Source organism: Heterocephalus glaber, unplaced genomic scaffold, assembly GCF_053883595.1.
Source record: "Heterocephalus glaber isolate CG9 unplaced genomic scaffold, H.glaber_assembly_v1.0 deba00001755, whole genome shotgun sequence".
NCBI classification, from domain to species: Eukaryota; Metazoa; Chordata; class Mammalia; order Rodentia; family Bathyergidae; genus Heterocephalus; species Heterocephalus glaber.
The window spans coordinates 2,343,077-2,365,201 of record NW_028258453.1 but is presented as its reverse complement, the minus strand read 5'-3'; the positions used below and the strand labels follow the sequence as shown (position 1 = coordinate 2,365,201).

The 22,125-nt window shown below is 36.8% G+C and overlaps 1 protein-coding gene across 14 annotated transcripts in view; it reads left to right on the top strand.

Moving 5' to 3' along the window:
• Nucleotides 1-22,125, top strand: part of Ccser2 (coiled-coil serine rich protein 2) — a 162,851-nt gene that overhangs the window by 61,902 nt on the left and 78,824 nt on the right. For 11 of the 14 annotated variants that reach the window (XR_015447368.1, XR_015447369.1, XM_087201139.1 and 8 more), the window contains one exon: nucleotides 11,659-11,749. Coding sequence is in view for 9 of the 14 variants with exons in the window: in XM_087201139.1 (XP_087057265.1) it covers nucleotides 11,659-11,749 (91 nt within the window). In the remaining 5 variants the exon portion in view is untranslated. Of the gene's footprint in view, nucleotides 1-11,658; nucleotides 11,750-21,596; nucleotides 21,763-22,125 lie in introns of those variants that run through there. The other 3 variants (XM_087201143.1, XM_013066672.3, XM_087201142.1) reach the window with 1 other exon arrangement.

Sequence of the window (22,125 nt, the reverse complement as noted above, 5' to 3'; positions counted from 1 at the left end):
GGAAGCAACCCAACCATCTAAATAATATTCATATTACATAAGGGTAGCATATTACTTAGGTTTAGTAGGAGAGGTATGAATTTTTTTTAAGTTTTAAAAATTTAATACTGCCATTTCAAAAAATATAAACTATGAATATATTAACTTCCCCTAAGCTTCTAGGCATATGCATTTTGCTTTGCTATTATAAATAATTCAATGAATAGCTTTGCCTTTTTGTATTTTGGGAGTATATACATATATGTATAGAATTGGAATGTTTAATCAAAGGATAAATGCTCAAGTGATTTTGATTTGAGAATAACTTTTTCAAAAGTTTTCTTTGGAAGTAATGGCATTTTATTGTGGGTTTTTTTTTGGTGGGGGGGAGTTGAACAGGGTCTCACTATGTAGTTGGCTGGTCTTGAACTCACTGTGTAGCCTAGGCCACCCTCAAACTTGTGATCCTCGTGTGTGGTGGGATTATAGGTGTGTGCCACTACACTAAGCTTTTATTATGGTTTTGATTTGCATTTTCTAAATTAATACTGATGTCAAGAATTTTTTCAGGTACTTGTTGATTATTTGTATATCTTCTTCTAAGATATGTCTAAGTCCTTTGCTTATTTTTAAATTAAGTTGTTTATGTTTTCATTATTGAATTATAAAAACTCTTTATAAATCTATGGATACTAGACTCATCAAATGTGTGATTTGTAAATATTTTGTTATGTAGGCTTTTTGTTTCCTTAATATAATGTCAAGAAAGTACACAAAAGTTTGTAATTTTTATGAAGTCCAGTTTACCTTTTATTTCTTTCATTGTTTATGCTCTTGATGTCATATGTAAAAATTCATTGTCAAATCTGAGGTCACAGAGATTTACCCTTGTGTGTTTCCTGGGAGTGTTATGATTTTAATTTTCACATTAGATCATTGATCCATTCTGTGTTTTGGTTTATAGTGTGAGATAATTATCTAAGTTCATTTTTTTTTGGCATTGGCTAGCAGCATTTCTAAATACTCAAAGTAGTATCAAAGATCATTAAACTGGATTAAAAATAGACCAGAAACCTCACCATATGGCAGGCTCTTAAATATAAAGATACATATAAATTGAGATACACTGTGATGTATAACAAAAATCATACTTACATAACTTTTGGAAAATTCCTAGCCACACTTCTGTAAATACTTTTGCTCTATGACCTGTATTTTCTGCTTCCAGAGCTCCCATTACATATTTGTTAAACCATTTCATTGTGTCCCTCATGGTTCTTTAAATCTGTTCATTTCTGGCCAGGGATTTAGTTCACTGGTTCTGCTGCCTGACTCGCAAGCGCAAGGTCTCAGAGTTCTATCCCCAGCACCCACCCCCCAAATCTGTTCATTTCTTTCCTTTCTTATTATGTCTTTGTGCTTTTGTTTTAGTATTTTATTTTGATGTATTGTTTTTTAGTTCATTGGGTTAAAAAAATACCCAAATGCAATTTACAACAGTTATAAATATGTATGCACTTTTAAAAAAGCTTAAAACAGATAAAGCAAAACTGAATGAAAAACAGTATAACAAAGGAAAAGCATTCAAATTCATAATTACAGTTGAAGAGTACTGCATTTGTTTTACAATAATTGATAGAATTAGTAGACAATTGGCAAGGGTAAAGAAAAACTGAACCATATCATTTAAAAAAAGCTAGGACCGGAGTTCGATCCCCAGTACAAAAAAAAAAAAAGGAACATGTATTGAGTACTCCACCTAATAGTAACTTAATTTACATTCTCCTCAAGGACACATTTAGCTGGGCATGGTGGCACATGGCTGTAATCCCAGCCCTAGGGCAGCTGAGACAGGAAGATCATTGCTAGTTCAAGGTCAGCCTGACTACATCATGAGACCCAGTCTCAGACAGACAGACAGACACATTTAACATGACACAGTTAACATTTACCAAGAAAGACAGTATCCTAGAACATGAGCTGTAACAAATTCTAGGAAGTGGCAATAATACCAAGTACATATGTGAGCATTATGGAATTAAAGTAGAAATTAATAGTGGAATGATAATAGTGAAAATCTCTAACATGATCTAAAATGATGCATGGATCAAAGAGGAATTCTCAAAGGTAATTAAGAAATATTTTGAACTGAGTGGAACTGAAAATATATTGCATCAAATTTGTTGTATGTAACTAAAGCAGTGCTTAGAGTGAAATTTACAGTGCTAATTACATTAAGAAGAAAGAAAGGTCCTAAACCAATTATCAAAGCTTTCTCACTTTGTGAAACTAGGTGGTGGTGGTGGTGGGGTTGGGAGTGTCAATTCCAAATCAAACTGAAGGAAGGAAATAAGGAGGAAAATAGGAGATATCAAGGGGATTTGAATCCTGAAAGTAATTGAGAAAAGTCAGTGAAACTCTAGAATGCTCTTTGAAAAGGTCAGTAAAATTGATGAACCTTTAGCAAGATTGACAAAAGCAGAGGAAAACACAGATTATAGACTTGAATAAGAGTTTTTTTGTAGACCCCACAGACATTTAAAAAATAAGAGCAGAAAGCTAAGAGCAATTCTTAGGAACATAAATTTGCCAACTTAAATGAATGGACCTATTCCTTTAATACCAGGTACTAAATCATACCTAAGAAAAAACAGATAACTTGAAGAGCTGTGTAACCGTTAAAAATTGTACTATGGAAAAAAACCCTGAAAGTTTCTCCTTGCGCCACTTGGTTTCAATGGTGAAATTTATCGAACAATTTATGAAGAAGTAATACTAATATAACAGTCTCTTCCAGAAAGTACAAAAGGAAAAGAGAATCCCAGTTTTACAAAACTAGTATTAACCTGAGGTCAAAGCTAGAGAAGCATAAGAAAACTAAAGACTGTTACCCTTTGTTAACATAGATATGATAATTTAGAAGTGCAAATTGAAACTGATAACATATAAAAAGAAAATACAACAAAACATTGTTTCCATATGAGTGTATCCCAGGAATGTAATATAAGTCTGGTTGAGTATTAGAAAATAAATCAGTATGATCCACCACCTTAAAGTTTTATGGAAAAACGCATCCTGTCAACAGGTGAAGAGCAAAGGCATTTAGCAAATTACCGTATCTATTCATGAGTTGGTGAACTAGTAATAGATGAGAACTTTCTTAACTTTAAGGACAGCCTCAAAAAAATGTATAGCTATTGTTATTCTTAATAGGAAGGATTAAAATTTGTGAGCAGGCAAAGATGTCCACCTTCTCTTAGTGTACAGTTATGCATTGCTTTGATGATGGTGGCGTGTCCTGAGACATTCATTCGTAGGTTATTTTTTTTTGTTGTGAGAATATCAAATAGAACACTCACAAGAACTAAGATGGCTACACTTTCACTAGGCAATATAATCTATGAGACCACCATTGTGTTTGTGGTTTGTTTTGACCAAAATGTCTCATGCAGCACATGCCTATAGAACAGGAAGATTAACCAGGGCAGCAAGGCAAGAAAAAGGAAAGGCATCTTTATTTTAAGATGGTCTAACCTAGTAAATCTCATGGAGTCAACAAGAATATTTCTGTACCTCATAAGTGAGTTTAGCAGTTTTTTATAATATTTCAAATAAGTTTTTGAGACTAATTGGGTTAGCTCTCCCATTGCTGACATGACTTTAGTAGTTTTCCAAAGTGCAGAATGAATACACAATATTATTATTTTGCTATATAGTCAGTGTATTCTAAAATAACTTATGCAGGATATTCTGAGGAGTATAAGGAGCTGATAAAAAAATGAAGTACCTAAATAAAATAAACAGGCTTAGTCATTTAGTGTTCATGAATTGGAAGATTCAGTGATGACGTTACTCTACCCCAAAGTGATTTATACATATAATTCATTACCAACGACCTGATTTTAAAGCTTCAGCAGTCTGAGCACTATAGTATTGGCAAAGACATGGTCAGGGAAATCATTAGAAAATAATAGAGATTTCAGAACAGAAATGGACCTAGAAAAAGGCAACCTGCTGATCTTTGACAGAGGAACAAAAGCAGTTCCATGGAGAAAGATTTCAGTAAACACTGTTGGAACTGTTTACTATTGTCATGTTTAAAAGCAAACAAGAAGAGTCTTCACTAAAATTTAGTTCTGGGCCAGGGATGTATCTCAGCAGTGCCATGCCTGTCTGGCAAGCACAAGGTCCTGAGTTCGATCTCTGGTACTGAAAAAAAAGGCATTAAAATTTAGTTCCTACCATATACAAAGTTTATCCCAGCATAGGCTTAACATGTAAAGTATAAAACTGTAAAACTTTTAGGAGAAAACACATAAGGAAATCATTATAACCTGGAGATTAGGTGAAGAGTTACTAAATATAAGGCTAAAAGCATGGTTCATAGAAAGATGACTGGATTTCACTAAATTAAAAACCTTTGCTGTATCAAAAACACTGTCAAAGAAAAAATAAAAAGTCAAACTACAAGTTGGGAGAAAATATTTGTGAATTGTATACCTGTCAAAAAACTTTTTCAGAATGTACAAAGAGCTCTTTTTTGAAAATTAAGTTTATTGGTATATTTTAGAAATGCAGTATGATAACATTCATCACTGGGAATTTGTACCTTTACATGATATATCTTGGTTTTTATTTTTTCCCCATTCCCCTGCCCTCCCTTCAACCCCTCCATCTCTCTCTATTTACAGAGACTTGGTTTCCGTTTTTTCCTTTTTTAATATTTATTCCTTTCCCTTCTTTCCTTTCCCCTACCCCTCCCACTTCCCCTTCCCCTTTGGATCTTTTCTTTCTATTTCACATTGTCTGTTACACATTTTGATCCTTTTTTACACTTTCAGTTTCTCACTCCAGAGAAACTATTCGGTATTTACACATGTATGTCCTATTTAATTCACTTAAGAGTGTGGCCTCAGTGTGCATCCATTTAGCTATATATGTCACTAGTTTCTCATTCTTTATGGCTGAGTAGTACTCCATTTTATTAAAAAACCACGTCTTCTTTATCTTGTCTCCAGTTGATGGGCATTTGGGCTGTTTCCAAGTTTTAGCTATTACAAACTGTGCTCCTATAAACATTGGTGCACATATATTGCTGTGCTGTAATTCTTTTAATTGTTTTGGGAGGATACCCAGCAGGGGAATAGCTGGGTCAAATAGGACCTGTAATCCTAGTTTTTTGAGGTATCTCCATACTGATTTCCACAGTCGTTGCACCAGTCTACACTCCCACAAACAGTGGAGCAGGGTTCCTTTTCCTCCACAACGCCACCAGCATTTGTTATTGGTTGATTTCTTGATAGCAGCCATTCTTTCTGGAGTGAGGTGGAATCTCAGTGTTGTTTTCATAACAGCAAGGGAAACTACCATCAGGGTGAAGAGAGAACTCCCGATGTGGGAAAAAGTTTTTACCAGCTGTTCCTCAGAAAAAGGTCTACTATCTAGAATATATAAAGAACTTAAAAAATCAGACCTCCCACATTTAAAGACCCAATTCAAAAATGGGCATTCGAAATGAACAGACATTTCTCAGACAAAAGTAGAAACAGCAAATAAACATGAAAAAATGTTCAACTTCACTCATTTGAGAGATGCAAATAAAGAACTCTTAAAAGTCAATGCCAGGTAAGCAGACAAACCAATAAAAAAATACGAGATCAGGATGACAAGCATGTGAAAGTGTGTTCAGATATCATTAGCACATTAGAACCACACTGAGAAACAACTATTAAGATAAGTAAAATAAAGATTAAACCTAGAGACTAGTGAAGATGTTGAGCAGCCACAAGTCTTATTTATTGCTGTTTGGTGTGCAAAAGTTTACAGTAACCCTGAGAAATGGCCTAGATGTTTCTTAAGGTACAGACATAACCACTCTATTATCTATCGATGCCACTCTTGTGTATCCTAAGAAATGAGAGCTTATATTAACATAAAAACTTGTACCTGAATGTTTTTAGTATTTTCATTTATTATAGCTAAGAGCTAGAAAGAAAGTATCCTTCTATGAGTAAATGGGTGCAACAGGTATGTGCATGCAATAGAATACTACTTGGCAGTAAAAGAGGAGTTAATAATTGATATATTACACAAGTTAGATGCATCTTAAGGGTATTATGCTGAATGAAAGAAGCCACTCAAGAGGTTCCATACTGTATGATTCCATTTATATGACATTCTTGAAAGGCAAGAATAAACCACCTATACTGGTGGTTTAGATCAGTAAAAGATTAGTGTTTGACAGAGGTTATGGGTAAAAAGCAGGCTTAACTGTAACTGGATAATATGAGGGACTTTGGGGTGAAGAAATGTTCTGAATCTGAATTGCATTGGTATTTACACAAACGTGCTTCAAAATCCATAAATTCTGCTTACCAAAAATTAATTCTACAGTGTGTTAATTAAAGCAAACTCTGGTAATGATATCATTTGTCAAGAACATTTAGGCTTTCTACAATATACCACGAAGGAGAAATGTATGAAGCAATGAACTGCTGTCTCACACTTCACTCTCTTTGAATGAAAAGTGTTTTCATAGACCAGGAAAGTTTTGTGGTATTCTGCTAAGATGTGCTTGGAGTTTAAATTCTAGTGGAATTTCTGGAAGATGGAGTATGCACACTTAGTTTTAATCTTTGTACTCTCAGCGAATGATTGCATGGTCTACCAACTAAAACAGGTGGATGTGAATGTTGGCTGTAGCAAGTATAGGACTGCCAGTTGGAGGAGGACGCTGCCACTGAAAACATAGAACAGAAACTCTTTCCCACATTCCATACGATATGGCCTCCTCCCTACCTATAATAACAGGTTCCCACCCTGTGCAGATGATCTACATAGGTGAAGAAAAAGTTACAGTGAATTAATTTTTTCCTTCTCCCTTACTCCAAGGCTTAATAATATCTGATGTTGCTCTGAGACAAGTTCATTTCTCAGAGTCTTCCAGTTGTCATCTATTTGTTGGTGATTCCCATATCTCAGCTCTTCTTGTTTAGCTCCAAGCACATACACACACACACACACACACACACACACTCACACACTCAGTTATCCGCCAGACGTGTCTTCTCAGAAATATCACTTCAGAGCTAGTGGGTTCCAAAACTATATTTAGTTAATTTTTCCCTACCATATCTGACCTTCCTTTTTTTTTCTCATTGTTTTGTTTAATATTATTTTTTCCACCTTTATTGAGATTGGTGTTCTATTTTATGCTTTATTTCAGTTGAGACATAAAAAATCTTTTTCTTATTCAGAAAATAAGGAGTTTTCCATGGCTTCTGGCTTATTTCTCAGTTTACTTTGGTTCGATGGATTCTAACTCTTCATTGTGCCTCAGAAATGCTTACTCTTTGTTCTCACAAACATCGATCAGGCTACCGTTATATGTGGATTCTGGAGTAGTCACAGAGTGGTTTATCTGTCCTATTTAAATCCATTTTCTATACTTCAGCCAAAATATCTGTTAAATTCAGATTTCAGTTGGTCATAAAATTCTTCAGTCTTGCTTACCTGGGTATATCTTAAACCCAGAATAGTGCTTTATATGTATTGGTGTTTTATTTGTCAAATTATTGAGTGTGTGTCTTGTGGTTAGTGGGAGGAGAGGCAGGATCAGTCCTTTTCTTCCAAAATTAATTAGATGCAAGACTAATAGTGTCACAGGTGTACCAAGAGTGTTTGAAAAGATTTATTACTCATACAGTGAGAATTTCTGGGGAGAGCAGGGTAGGCACCCAAGCTGATGCAGAATGACTTGTGTGAAAGGAGCTGTGGGTGGCTCTGGTTTTCAGTGTGGTTAGGAGATGGGCCAGGTTGAGGGTTCTCATTTGGTGGCTTGGTTTGCAAGATTTAAACTTCTGTTGCCAAGGGAGGAAGACTATCTAACATGAAGCTTTGCTACTAAATAAAACTAAAAAAGCATTGTTTGTATTACAGAAAAGTCAAAAGGAATATAAAGAGCATAAGCACATATTGTATCACGTAATGGAGGATGATAGTAATCCATTGGTTTATCACCTTTCAGATATTTAAGTGTATTTTTTAGCTTTAAAGATATAGTCATATTTTTAATTTGTAATCTGCCTCTCCTTCCTGTATGATGAGATGAATTTCTAAAACATCATATGTAATACTTTATTTGGTTGGTTTTTTTTTTTTTTGGTACCGGGGATCAGGACCTTGCACTTGCAAGGCAGGCAGCAGCACCACTGAGCTAAATCCCTGGTCCTGTAATGCTTTGATAAGTGCTAAATACTGATGCTTTTCCCTCTCTTCCTAATAGTCTGTTCCCCTTCCTTGTCTACTGGGCTTTCTTAGTAACTATCATAGTTATTCTACCATTTTTACATTCATTAGAATAAGCTCATTCCCATCCCCATTCATTAAGGCTATTTTAAAAAATTTCAGTATACAATGAAAAGTACAGAAAATCACACATACACACAAAATGTAGAAAGAATTCTGTTGGTATTTGGAGTTAGGCACCTTTTTGCCAATTGTGACAGTGCTGCTTCTGTTTCAGCAACCCAGATGTGCACTCAAAATACCATAGATTATTGCCTTTGAGTCTCAGTCGTGGCCTTAGCTGTCAGTTCTGGCTTGGGGTGCCTAACATCATCTTCCTTCACAATATTTACATGTACATATACAAATAACCAAATGGTTTTGTAGAAGATATTTTTCTTGGTTAAGTTACATACATCATAATGTTCATTGCAGAAATCAAGAAAATATAGGTACTCTAACCAAAAAGGAGAAGAAAAATCCTGATTCTAAATTATGAACCTATGTTGGTGCCCTCCTGATTTTTTTTTTCTGTGTGTATCATACAGTGTTTTTCTCCCATAAAAGGGATAATTCTGTATTTGCTGTTTTAGACACCCACTTGTTTTTCTTCAGTTAACATCTAGCACTTTTCAGTAGAAGAAATATTTTTCTTTTAAGGTGAAATGCAGCTTATATGTATACTAATACTTCCCATTGAAATTCAGAATCATAGAGATTTTGATAAAATTGCTCTTAAATCTTTAATGCTGAATTGCTCTTATATCTTTACCTCCTTTTTCCTGAGGTGAAATTTTTTTCAAAAACACCAATATAATAACTCATTCCATTTATATTCATATATACAGAATCATTTTAGAATAATAATCTCAGTGCTGTGACCTCTAATAAATTACTAAAAATAATTGAGGATTTTCCCTTTGTTGATTTTATAATATTTTCTTTCTGAGCATTATGCTATCACACTGATACATAGTTCATTTTTGTTTTTTACTTACAGAGTTTATTGCAGTATTTTTCAACATGTGGAAATAAAATTGTCATATAGTTGTTTTATGTATTTATGGGTTACAATGTGATATTTCAATACAATATGTAATGGTTAGATCAGGGTAATTGGTATGTCCATCACTTCAAACATTTATTATTTCTTTGTGTTGGAAACATTCAAAATCGTTTTTACTGTCTTGAAATATATAAGTAAATGTTTTCAACCAGTGTTACACTTTTGTGTTACAGAACATTAGAAGTTATTCCTATGCAGCTATCTCTTCTGTTAAGTATCCTTTCTCCATCTACTCCCTTCTTTTGCAGCCTCTGATAACCACTACTGTATTCTCTACTGATATCAGCATTTTTAGTGAAGCATTATTTTTAAGATCAAACAATTAGATCAAACCCAGTGTTTTTTTCTCCAGTTAAAACCTTGCCATGTCTATAGTTTTAATTATCTAAGCCCCAAAGAGTATTCCATTGTATGATTATACCATATTTTCTGTGTAACCATTTTTCTGATTTTAGACATTTAGACTGTTTTGACTTTTTGCTGTTCCCAATAATGTGAACAATGCAGCAATGCCCACATTTTCACGAACAGTTTTGTCTATTTGTCTGTTTCTAATGGATAAATTCTTAGGAAGGAGCAGTTTGCCTTTTTATAAAAGGCTTTAGCTAAATTTTGGTAACTGAATTCCAGAAAGTATGGATTTAGTCCTATCTCCATTATAGATGAGCACAGTGGTACCTTGGTTTATGAACTTAATTTGTTTTATGCTTTTAGGGAAGATGGCTGTATTTGTGTTTGTATGGGTAAGGTAGTTGTGGTAATGTTTGTCACCTGATGGGAAGTTTGCAAATGGAAGCAAAATTTTGTCGAATGCTATTGTTTGTGAACCAAATTGTTTGCAAATAGAAGCATTGGTGTGAACTAAGGTATTATTGTACTACATTCCTCCCATTTGTGATAAATCACCATTGTTGTTAGCATTTTTTCCTAGTATTATATTTGTTGGCCATTTATTTTATACTGGTAAGTTGCTGTACCCTTTGCCAATATTTTATTCACCTTCATCTTTTGTTACCTTGTTCGTCTTTTTTTCTTGGTTTTTAGGGAGCCTATGTATTGCAGATAGCAGATGTTTTCATGATGGAAAGAGGTTTCAAAAATAGCTCTTTCTTGAGCCGAAGTTAAGTAATTATCTAGAGATTTTTAGAAAGATAATTTTAATTCCAGTTGCTTTTAGTCCTCAGAGGGTCCAAAAACTATAATATTTTGATGGAATACTTGATGTGAAATAATTCTAATTTTATTTATATTTTGTGTAGTTAACTAGATATCCCCCATTCTGTCAGGGTTTTTCATGACCATAATTTCACTTATAAATTGTGTTTTTGTGATTATTTTACTTATTTATATACAATAAGAACAGGCTTTACCATATTGGATTAGTTCTTAGATTGCAAAGATCCCCCAGTGGCCTATAAGTCAAACTGAATTCAGTGATAACTCGTACCTAATGAGTTAATTTGGGCTGATTCTTCACTTTTTTCAATTATCCATGTTATCAGAGAAGTTGTTGAAAGCATGGACACAGAAGCTAGACCTGTGTTCACATCCTGTTTTGGTCAGGGATTTAGAATTTGTGTGGATTAGTTTGATCACATATAATACAAGGATCATGTTAATCACCAATAGGGTTATTTTGAAAATTAAAAAAGGAATTCATATTTATAAAGTGCTTAGAAAAGTATCTGCCATATTAGTGAGCACTGTGTATGTTGTTTTATAATGAAAATAAGCATCTATTGGGAAAGAATCCTAGAAAATGTGATGACTAAGAGAAAGGTGTTACAAATAGTTTAAATAAACCAGTTAGTTCATTGTTAGCCAGCTTTCTGTCACTGTAAGAAAAGGTCTGAGATAATCAACTTAGAAAGATAAAGGGTTTGTGTTAGCACACAGTTTTGGAGGTTCCAGTCCATAATTGTTTGGTCCCTTGGTTTTGGACCTGTGGCAGGGCAGCACATCATGGTGGGAACACATGGCAGAGTAGAACCAATCACTTCATGACCAGGAAGCAGAAAAGAACGAGGAAGGGACCAGGGACCAGCATCCCTGCAAGGGTGTTCCTTCAAGGACCTGACTTCCTTCCACCTCCTATAGAGTCCACCACCTCCCAGTGATGTCATCGTGGAATAAAGCCTTTAACACATGGGACTTTGATGGACATTCAATATCTGAACTGTAGTTGAATTGAGTTTTTTTAATTTAAAAAATATTTTATTCTTAATGCAAACATTGAATAAATCCATGTTATCATATTGATGATGTTTTCAAAACTAATAGTTAAATCCTTGAGCTATTACACTGTGTTTTACTGCTTTTGTTTACAGGATATTCTGAATAATCTTGAATCATGTGACCTTGAGGATGATGATCTTATGCTTGATGTGGATCTGCCTGAGGATGCACCTCTTGACAATGGTAAGTTGGAATGATATTGAGCCTCCAGAGGTGTATACAGTACTTGAGCCATTTGGCTGTAGCCAATTTGATATTTGTTACTTGCAGACTTTTTAATCTCAATGGAGCCTTTCAGACTGAGAGTCAGTCTTAGGTAATGTGAAATAGGTTCATTTGCAAATTAACTGTTTTAAAAGCTGATTTTGTAGGTCATAGATATAACTGTATGGTCCAGTGACATCGTATACTTTGTTTTTCCAAAATTCTGTGTGATATAATAACATTATATACCTATCCCATAAAGTAAATGAGAGATGGGATTTGTCTTTTTTTCCTATGTACATACCAGTTTTTCCTTTGTTTCATTTTGATTTTCAGGAGAATACAAGTAGAGAAACATTTGACTTTTGAAACAGTATAACTAAATTTTATAAATATTTTAGGAAGATCAGTTCCAGGAAAGTGGTGACGTTCTGAATGAATCCTTCTGCCCTTTTTACTCCTACTTCCACTCTGTCTTCTTCTCTGGATCCCATTAACTGCTTGAGTGGGCTTTAGATAATCTGTATGCAAGAGGACGAGAGTTTTCTTGCCCCTAGTGATATAGCATCCGTGTTAAGGACTGGTGCAGGACTAGAGCTGAGCATGGCCACATCCTTGTGATAAGAGTTGAAATGGGGATTCTTCTGGAAAAGAATGGGCCTGGAGATCTGAAGATTCTCTGTCATTTAGCATTTGCCTGGTCTCCCTTCTCTGTCATTTAGCATTTGCCTGGTGTCCCAGGCCTCCCTAGGATAAACTAAGTGGGATGAATGAAGTCCTTTTTATCTGTGATGTTAGAAAACTACAAGGATTTTTCAGAAAGGATGTTCCAGTGTTTCATTGGGCCATTAGGAAGCTACTTTACCCTTTACAACAGCTCCTATTTGTCATATCGTTTGGGGTTTTTATTTTTCCTGGATATGTTATAATCAGTCTCAAAAATAAATATACATTTTTAAAAAAATTCATGGATCTGTGGTTTAGCTGGGACAACTCAGACTGTGGAATTAGGTTTAGGGCACTCTATGCTGCTTCATTTTGAAAGCAGGACTGCTTGGGACAGATGGTTCTCATGGCAAATGACAGAAGTGCAGAAGGATAAGCAGAACCATGCACATTGCATCTCCTACTTGACTTACAAACACCATACTGTTATGTCCCCTGTTTAATTGGTCAGAGATGGTCCCATTTGCCCAGCCTAACATCTCTCGGACTATTCATAGAGAAAAGCTCTGCAGTCATAGGACAGAAGACTTTGGATGTATAATTCTGTTAAAGAAACAGTAAAGAGCTAAGGACAGTGTCCACTACATAACAAGGGTGGAGAACATTGCCTCTTCCTATGGTTCTCCTCTCGTTTTGGGATACTCGTACGGCCAGAGCTGAGAAAGAAAAATGAGCCACACCAGGGAAAGAGCAGAACTTCCAAGGATTAGTGGTGGTCTAAGGAGATAATAATGAGAGCACTTAGGCAGATTCAATTATAGCACAATGCCGTTGGGAGCTATAAAATAAGATTTTCTGGTAGAACAATTTGGTATATGTCAGAAATCAGTTTTACTTTGATAGAATTATAACAACTTCTCTTTTTGAACCTTTTATTTTGAGTTAATAAGAGGTGTAGAAGGACTCAGTCTTAGAGCATGCCTCAACTTTAGAGCACAACACAATTATTAGATAAAAGCAGAATCATGGGGAAGTTGAAAGGATTAGACATTTTGATTGAGGATATATGAGAAGTGGCAGGGAACTCCTGGAACTTCCACATATATTACAAATTTTATTTTTTAGGAGAAGACACATTTAGCTATTTTGAGCTAAAGGAACACTAAAGAAAGTGGGTTTAAAATATGTAGCTTTTGGAGGCACCAAAGATAAGTATTTAGGTTTAACACCACAGGTAAGTGGAGACTGACTATCTTCTTTGTAACTGTGAGGGCCTGAATAGCCATACCTGTCCCCTGGGCTTTTTGCCTAGGAGATGGGAATGTTAGAATGACTGATAAGGTTTAAGGAATCTTCCAATATGCTTTCAACTATTAGTTTTAGTCCCTTTTACCTTCTGGTTTTTGAGGATATTCAAGTTTGGGAAGAGCGCTGCATTGATCAGTTTAAATTTTCATAGTTTGAGCCTCACAGATGCTGCCAGTATCAATGGCATTTGTGTCTAAAAGAAGACTGGCAACTTAGTGATCTTCAGCCTGGGTTTAATTTGGATTCAGGTTTGCTATGATTTTATTATGAGTAGGCAGTTTTCAAGAAGCTGTAAGGAGAGTAGTTATCTAGCCAATACATTTGTATCTTTTTTTCTTAGGTAGCATCTGTGCTAGTCCAGAGGAGCAAAGGATATTTGTTAGTCAGATGTTTCTGGATGGTTATAGGCTAGGATTTGGGGCCATCTATACCTGAGTAAATAATCTAGGGTACTTTTTAATATCATAATTTTTTCCTTTATCAAGTCAGAAAACATGGGTATGATAAATATTAGACATAGGCATTCTCACATCATGTACTTTTCATTTAGCCTCAGTAGGTTCCTTGTCTCTCTCCAAAGGGTAGAAGTCCTGATCTCGTACTCTTACATATAGTAAGAGAACTAAAATCTGTTGTCCTTTATCTTCGGAGCTAGAGACTACCTTCAGAAAGTATTTACAGTGGTACCTTGGTTTATGAACTTAATTTGTTCTACAATTTTGGAAAATATGGCCACGTTTGTGTTTGTGGGGGAAAAATGGCCACAGTTGTGTTTGTCACCCGATGCAATTTGCAAAGAAACACAAAATTTTGTTTCTGTTTGTGAACCAAATTGTTTGCAAACAGAAATGTTCATGAACCAAGGTACCACTATATTTATTCTGCAGCAAGGCTCCTCAGTTTATACTGAGGGTCAGATTTGGCCTGCAGGTGATTTTAATCTGCCTGATGACTTGAACATTTCTGATTTAGGATACCTTTAGATTTGCCACTACTGTTCTGTAGTTTACCACAGGCACCACAGTACCTTATGGCATTACACATTTAGAGGGTCTTACCTTTCTTTTTTTTTTTTTTTGGGGGGGGTACCAGGGATTGAACTCGGGTCCTTGTGCTTGCGAGGCAGGTGGTGGAACCACTGAGCTAAATCCCCAGCCCCCAGTCTTACCTTTCTTAGTCTTATTGTCTTGTTCTTCATTTACCAGGCTCTGGAAACTGGTTTTAATTTAATTCCATCTTGTACTTTTGTTTGCTTTCTATTCTCCCCTTTCCTCCCACCCCGTATTCTTTCTTTCTGTTGGGAATGAGGTTGGATCTGCACAGCAGTATGGTGAATGGGAAAGGGAAGTTACCAAAAACCCCTGCAGTGGGTCTCAGTCTCCTGTGAGGCACACGACACAAGCTAATAAGAGTAAAGACAGGAGACAAGACTTTGAAAGAAAACTGGGTCTTGAGCTGATCTAAGCTACTCTGGCCAACAAAGACAAAGGGCCTCAAGGACACCTAGTATTTATTGATTATGAGTATAGGAAGAAGGTGAGCAAGGTATGCTTTGAAGACATCTAGTGATATAGTGCCACACATCTGGTGTGATGGTTCCAAGCAGGTGCCTGGAAGAAAAAAAATGGCCAGATGTGTGACTGTACACTGATTCATGGGCCATGGCCAGTGGTCTGACCAGGTGGTCAGGAACTTGGAACATGACTGAAAAATTGGTGACAAAGATATTTGGGGAAGAAATATGTGGGTAGACCTCTCCATATAAGCAAGGGATATAAAAATATTTGTATCCCATGTAAATGCTTACCAAAAAGTGGCCTCACTAGAAGAGAACTTTAATCAAGTGGGTAAGATGACCTGTTCTGTAGATGGAGGCCAACCTCTTTCTTCAGCCACCCCTGTCATTGCCTACTAGGGTCATGAACAGAGTGGCTATGGTGGCAGGGATGGAGGTTATACATGGGCTTAGCAACATGGACTCACAGACTGCCTTATCTACCATCATGAAATTCCACACAGCATTGCCTCTGACCAAGGAACACATGTTACGGCCAAAGATAAGAGGCAGTGGACTCATGGAATTCACTGGTCTTACCATGTTCCTCACCATCCAATAGTGGCTAGATTGATAGAAAGGTAGAAAGGTCTTTTGAAGACACAGGTAAAGTGCCATCTAGGTGGCAATAGCTTGCAGGGTTGGGGCAGCATTCTTCAAAAGGCTGTATATGCTTTGAATCAGCATCCACCATATGGTACTTTGTCACCCATAGTCAGGATTCATAGTCCAGGAATCAAGAGGTAGAAGTGGGAATGGTACCACTCACTATTAACCCTAGTGATCCACTAGCAAAGTTTTTGCTTGCTGTTCCTGTGACCTTTTGCTAGGCTGGCTTAGAAGTCTTAGTTCCAGGGTGGGGGGCAGGCTTGTATCAGGAAGCACAACTATGACACCATTGAACTGGAAGTTAAGACTTCCCCTGGTCGTTTTGGTCTCCTCATGCCTGTGAGTAAACAAGCTAAAAAGGAAGTTACAGTGTTGGCAGGGGTGATTGACCCAGTCTATTAAGGGGAAATTGGTTTATTACTCCACAGTGGAGGAAAAGAAGAATATACTTGGAGCGGAGGAGATCTCTTAGGACTTCTCCTTGTATCACCATGCCCTGTTGTTAAAGTCAGTAGGAAACTACAACAGGCCAATCGAGGCAGAATGACAAATGGTCCAAAATCTTCAGGAATGAAGATATGGGTCACCCCACCAAAGAAAGAACCAAGACCTGCTAACGTGCTCATGAAGGCCAAGGGAATAAGAATGGGTTGTAGAAGAAGGTAGTTCTAAATACCAGCTATCACCCCATGATCAGCAACAGAAAAGAGGATTGTAATTGTAATAGTTCCTGTCTAATATGCTTCCAATGTAATATAATGTTGATAGACTTAACATTGGTTCTTAAATATTGTGAAATCTGTTTATTCAAGTTAGGAAATGTTAGGGGTAAGCATCACCCTAAGAAAACTTGCCTTCTATTTTAGGAGAGAATTAGTGCAATTCCGTTTGTATGCAGGGTAGTTGTAACATGTTAGGCCTGATTATGAACTTGTCTTTGTATCTGGAGACTATGGTGTTTTTTGTTTTTTTTTTTACCAGGGATCAAAACTTAGGACCTTGTACTTTCAAGGCAGGCGAGGTGCCACTGAGCTAAATCCCTGGCCCTGGAGACTGTGGTTTAAAGAAATGTCTGGTTGTCGAGTTGACAAGGAAGGGGTGGATTGCAATAGTAAATAGATTGTGTCAACCTGAGTGTAAGAAACGGCCAATTAAACTGGATCAGCATAGTTATGGATGTGGAAAACCCATGCTAGGGAGGAATGTCACCAGAATGGTATAGAAAGGAAATGAAGAAAGAAGGCTTGCTTCTGTTTCTTCAGAGGGGTTCCAGTCTTCACCTTCATCTTGGATGTTGTCTTCTGGCTCCCAGTTCAGACTCTTTAGCCTTTCATTGCAGACTCTTTGGCTGCCTGATAATGGACTTGCATGTGACAATGTACTGAGCTCCAGGCCTAAGACTAGCTCCTTCAGATCTCTACTGCACAGACAGACCTTTTGCACTCTTGTACACCTGACTTGACAGGTGGTTATTATAAGCCAATCTCGTAAATTCTTACATATTTGTATATCTTGGATTAAATCTGTTTCTCTGGTAAGCACCAACTGATACAGATTTTGGAACCAGGAGTGGAGCTGTTGCTGTGACTATACCTGACTATGTGATTCAGGAGCTTTTGGAACTGGTTTGTGGGAAGAGTTTGGAAAGGTTTGGAAATGCCAGCCAAAGAAGCAGCCCTGGAATGCTTTAAGTAGTACTTGATGGGAGATTCTGGTCAGAGTTCAGAAGACCATAATGCTGATAGAAATGCAGCTGGTAAAGACCATGCTAAGGACGTTTCAGTTAGGAACAAGGACTGCATTGGCTGTAGGATGCCAGACCATGTTGTTATACTTTAGCAGAAAAATTGTCTACATTTTGCTTATGCCCACAGAGTTCGCAGGAGATTGAGATTAAAGACTGTGGACTAATGAATCTTACAGAAGAAATTTCAAGGGCCAGGGATGTAGCTCAGTAGTGCTGCACCTCCCTTGCAGGTGCAAGGTCCTGAGTTCAATCCCTGGTACTGGTACCAAGAAAAAAAGGAAGAAATTTCGACAGTTCAATGTTGAAGCAGTGGCATAGCTACTGTTGGGTGCTTTTAGCCTGATCTATGTTAAGAATCGAGAGCAAAGAGCCCAACAGAATGAATTAAAAAGTTTTGAGTTTAGCCAGAAAGATGGCTCTAATAAAGTTATGGCCTACAAATATGGAACAGATGAGAAATTGGTTGCTGAAAAGACTAGAAAGAAAAAGCCAAATTGAGAAGAGGACAATAGAAAAGATAGCCTCAGGACATCACAAGAACCAGCAGAACCCCACCTTTTGTGGCCTTGAAATTGTAAAGGTGAAGGACTTTGCTTTGAGAAGAGAGCCCTAGAGCACCATGTTCCAGAATGGCAGTGGCCTTAGGAAGTTGTTCTTTGGCATTTGGTTCATAGGCACTGGATCCCTACAGCCAAGAGAGAAGGAAAACTGGCTCCTGCTCTTGCTGGCGGCAGACTCTGATGTCATCCACATGGTGGTGGCTTTAGGTGCATGTAGAATGGAAGAGTTGTGGAGTCAGGAAGGCTTCCACCCAGATTTTAGAAGAAGGCCTGGGAAGTTAGGCAGTCTGCTTCTGAGAGAGCAGTATGTGAAGCTGTGAGTGTGAAGCCAAAGGTGCATTGTGGACCCCAGAAAGTTGGAGAAGCCAGGAATGTGGATCGTCCAAGGAAAGCTTCAAGGAATGAGGAAAATTGGCCAAAAAGAGTAACTGTGAGAGCTGTAACCACACACCATACCATAGCAGCAGAGCCACCCAAGCCCTTTGGAATTCATATCTTGCCACAGCCTGCCTTGGATGCTGGACGTGGAACTACAAGATTGAATGTTTGCCCTGCTGGATTTTGGATTTGCTTTGGTCCCATTCTTTTGTATCTTTCTATTTGTACTTTTTGGAATGGTAATGTTTATCCTGTGCCATTGTATGTTGGAAGTGTTTAACTTTCTTTTCATTTGTACAGGCACTCACAGCTAAGATTTTGCCTTAAATCTCAGAGGTGACTTTGGACTTGGACTTTTCAGCAATGCTGAAACTGTTAGGACCTTGGCAACTCTTCGAGATGGACTAAATACCTTTTGCATAAAGGGATGTGCATGAGTCTTTGGGGAAGCCAAGGGTAGAATGTTACGGCTTTTATCTAGATGTTCCCCTAAAGCCTCATGCAGTCATAGGTGGGCTTTTCACAGGTGGCTGGTTCTAGGATGTGTGATGCTGGGATTAAGTGTGCAATGCTGAGATGACCTTGGATGGGATATAATGGACAGAAAGAGGGCTACTGCTGCTGCCTCACTACTTCACTGCTTTTATTCCCTTCTGCCCATTCTGAATTTTTTCTCCTCTGTGATGCCTCTTTGCTATGGCCCTCTGCCTTAGAGCCAGCTGACTGTGGATTGAAACCTCTACAAACTGTGAACCAAAATAAACCTTTTGTTCCTTAACTGTGGATATTGGGTAGTTTGTCTTAGCAACAAGAAAAATAAGACAGCAGTATGCGTTTAGAGAGACTTAATTTCTTTCTTAGTCTTATTGTCTTTATTTTTCATTTCATGAGCCTCTGGAAACTGGTTTTAATTTATTTTCATTTTGCACTTTTGTTTGCTTTCTACTTTTTTCCCCCTATATTTTTTATTCTGTCAGGGAACCCTTAACATTTTTTAAGGAACAACTAGAATTATTTCACATTACTTGCTTAGCCACATTTTGAAGTATATGAGTGTGTGATTGCTGCATGCCTCAGATAGAAATAGAGACTGAGCACTCCTTGTAGAATATCAGAACAGTCATTTCTTTTAGAGATTAAATCACTGTTTCCCTTTGAACATTAGTCTTTTGTATTTATGGTGACGTTTGTTTCTAGACCTTATGTACATCCTGCTTATGCACAAGTTTCAGAAGTGAGCCCCAGTTTAGATTCTGTATATGGTTCCAACAACCTTTGGCAGACCCCAAGATAGCACATCAACTTCTGCATTGTAATTGCTCACAATATTGAGCCTATCTCTCAGCCTCCTTGGCTCCTTTGCTTGCTCCTTGTTATTCTGTGTACACTGTGTTAATACCATGCCAGAAACATTTCAGGTGATTTATTTGTGGCACAATTTCTTGCTTTGGGAGTGAGTGAGATTTCCTCTGCCCAAATGAAGAAAAAGACAAATTCAAAACATTTAAAAGTAGATAAATAATATCCCTCAGCTATACAGAGTTGTTTAAACTGAGGTAGCATCTTAATGCCAAGTAGAAATATTTATGGAACTTTTGTTTTGAAGTTTTTGTTTTGTTTTGTATTCTGGAGACTCTACCCATTCTTTTTTATTAAAAAAAAAAAATCTGGCTCCTAGTTTCCTCACTCATCTACCCACCTACCACTTTCACAGTTTGGTCATATCTTTGTAACCCTTTGAACTAACTCACATTTTATACTTTAATGCATATATCAGCTCTTATCCTAAGTGCTATCATCTATGGAATAATAGCTTTGACCTGTAAGTTATAATCCACTTATGAGTTTATAAATAATACTGCTAAAAGGGACTAAACTAAAAACAGTTTTAAATCTTGAGATTTAATTTTTTAAAACATTAATTTTCTATTGATTTTTTCAACATAATAATATACCCTTTGAGCTAGCTTCCTTCCTTCCTTCCTCCCTCTCCCTCTCCCTCTCCCTCTCCCTGTCCCTCTCCCTCTCCCTGTCCCTCTCCCTCTCCCTCTCTCTCTCTCTCTTTCTTTTCTTTTCTTTCTTTCTTTCTTTCTTTCTTTCTTTCTTTCTTTCTTTCTTTCTTTCTTTCTTTCTTTCTTTCTTTCTTTCTTTCTTTTCTTTTCTTTTCTTTTCTTTTCTTTTCTTTCTTCAATTGGAGATTGAACCCAAGGCCTTCACAGTAAGCTACATCCCCAGCCTTTTAAAAAAACTTTAAAATTTTGAGATAGGATCTTGCTAAGTTGCTAAGTTGACCAGGCTGGGCTCAAACTTGTGATCTCTCTGTCTCCACCTTCCAAAGTGCTGGGATTACAAGTGTGTGTCACCACACCCAGCCTCAGGTTTTCTGTAAGTGAACTTTACTAGAAGTACATTTTGATTTATCCCACTAACATGACAAAAACTTGTTAGAAATAATTCCAATGTAAGACTGCTTTTTAAAAAATATTTTAAATTTAATAAAGTATGAAATATATATCTTCCATGACTCCTCTAATGAATGCAAACAAAATTTCACCATCCTTACAAAAGCTTAAGTTGTATATTTAAAGGAAATGAGATATATATATATATATATATATATATATATATATATATATATATGGGTTGGACATCTACACTTTACCTACATGATCCTTTTTTGGAATGGGAAGTTTGTTTTTATGTACTATACTGTAATAAGGCACTGACATATTTCAAAGTCATGTTTTTGGTTAAGTAAAACAGTCATTTAGTGAAATGATCTTTTTTTAAAGAATAATTTGGAAATATGTTGATTTCCAGTAGTTTTCATCACAAGGAGTTCTGAACATGCAAGACTTGAACCTTCTCATGTAGTAGTTCTCAGACTGGAAAAATCCTTCCTTCTTGTGGCTTGGGTTAGCGTCCAGCAGTATTTTTAGAAACACTCCTAACTCAGTAGCTATGTAAGTGCTAAGGAAGATGGAGTCACAGGCCCGACTGGGCTTGCTTCCCACAGGGAGGGCTGGAGTTGAGCAGGAAGGAAGGCTGGCTAAGCAGTGCCTGGTGTGCAGCTATGTCTGTCAGGGTAGGCAGCCGGCAACACAATGTCTTCCTTGTACAGAGTAACTCCCTCAGTGAGTGCTCAGTTATGTGAGGAAAAAGTGTTTGGGTAAGTGAAGAAGCGGGTGTTTCAGAGATTCTTCTCGTGTTTTTGTGGCATTTGTATTTCAGGGAGTGTACTATTTGTTGTTGCAAAGTACTGGCTTTGTTTCCAATGGCATTTTCAACTTTTTGAAACAGCTTACCACAGGCAGATTGAAACGTCTTATTTTCTAAAAATGTGAGCTTAATTTAAAAAAGGATTTGTTTGCAATGAAAAGTTATTTGTGCTTCTTGGAATCAGAGAAAATTAATTGTATTCATTTTTAGGGATGAATTCTCTACTAGACTTAAAATCTAGTTTTTCCTGTTGTTTTCATTCTGAAATCATAACCAACTTATGGTGATGATGAATACCACTTGAAACTGATTG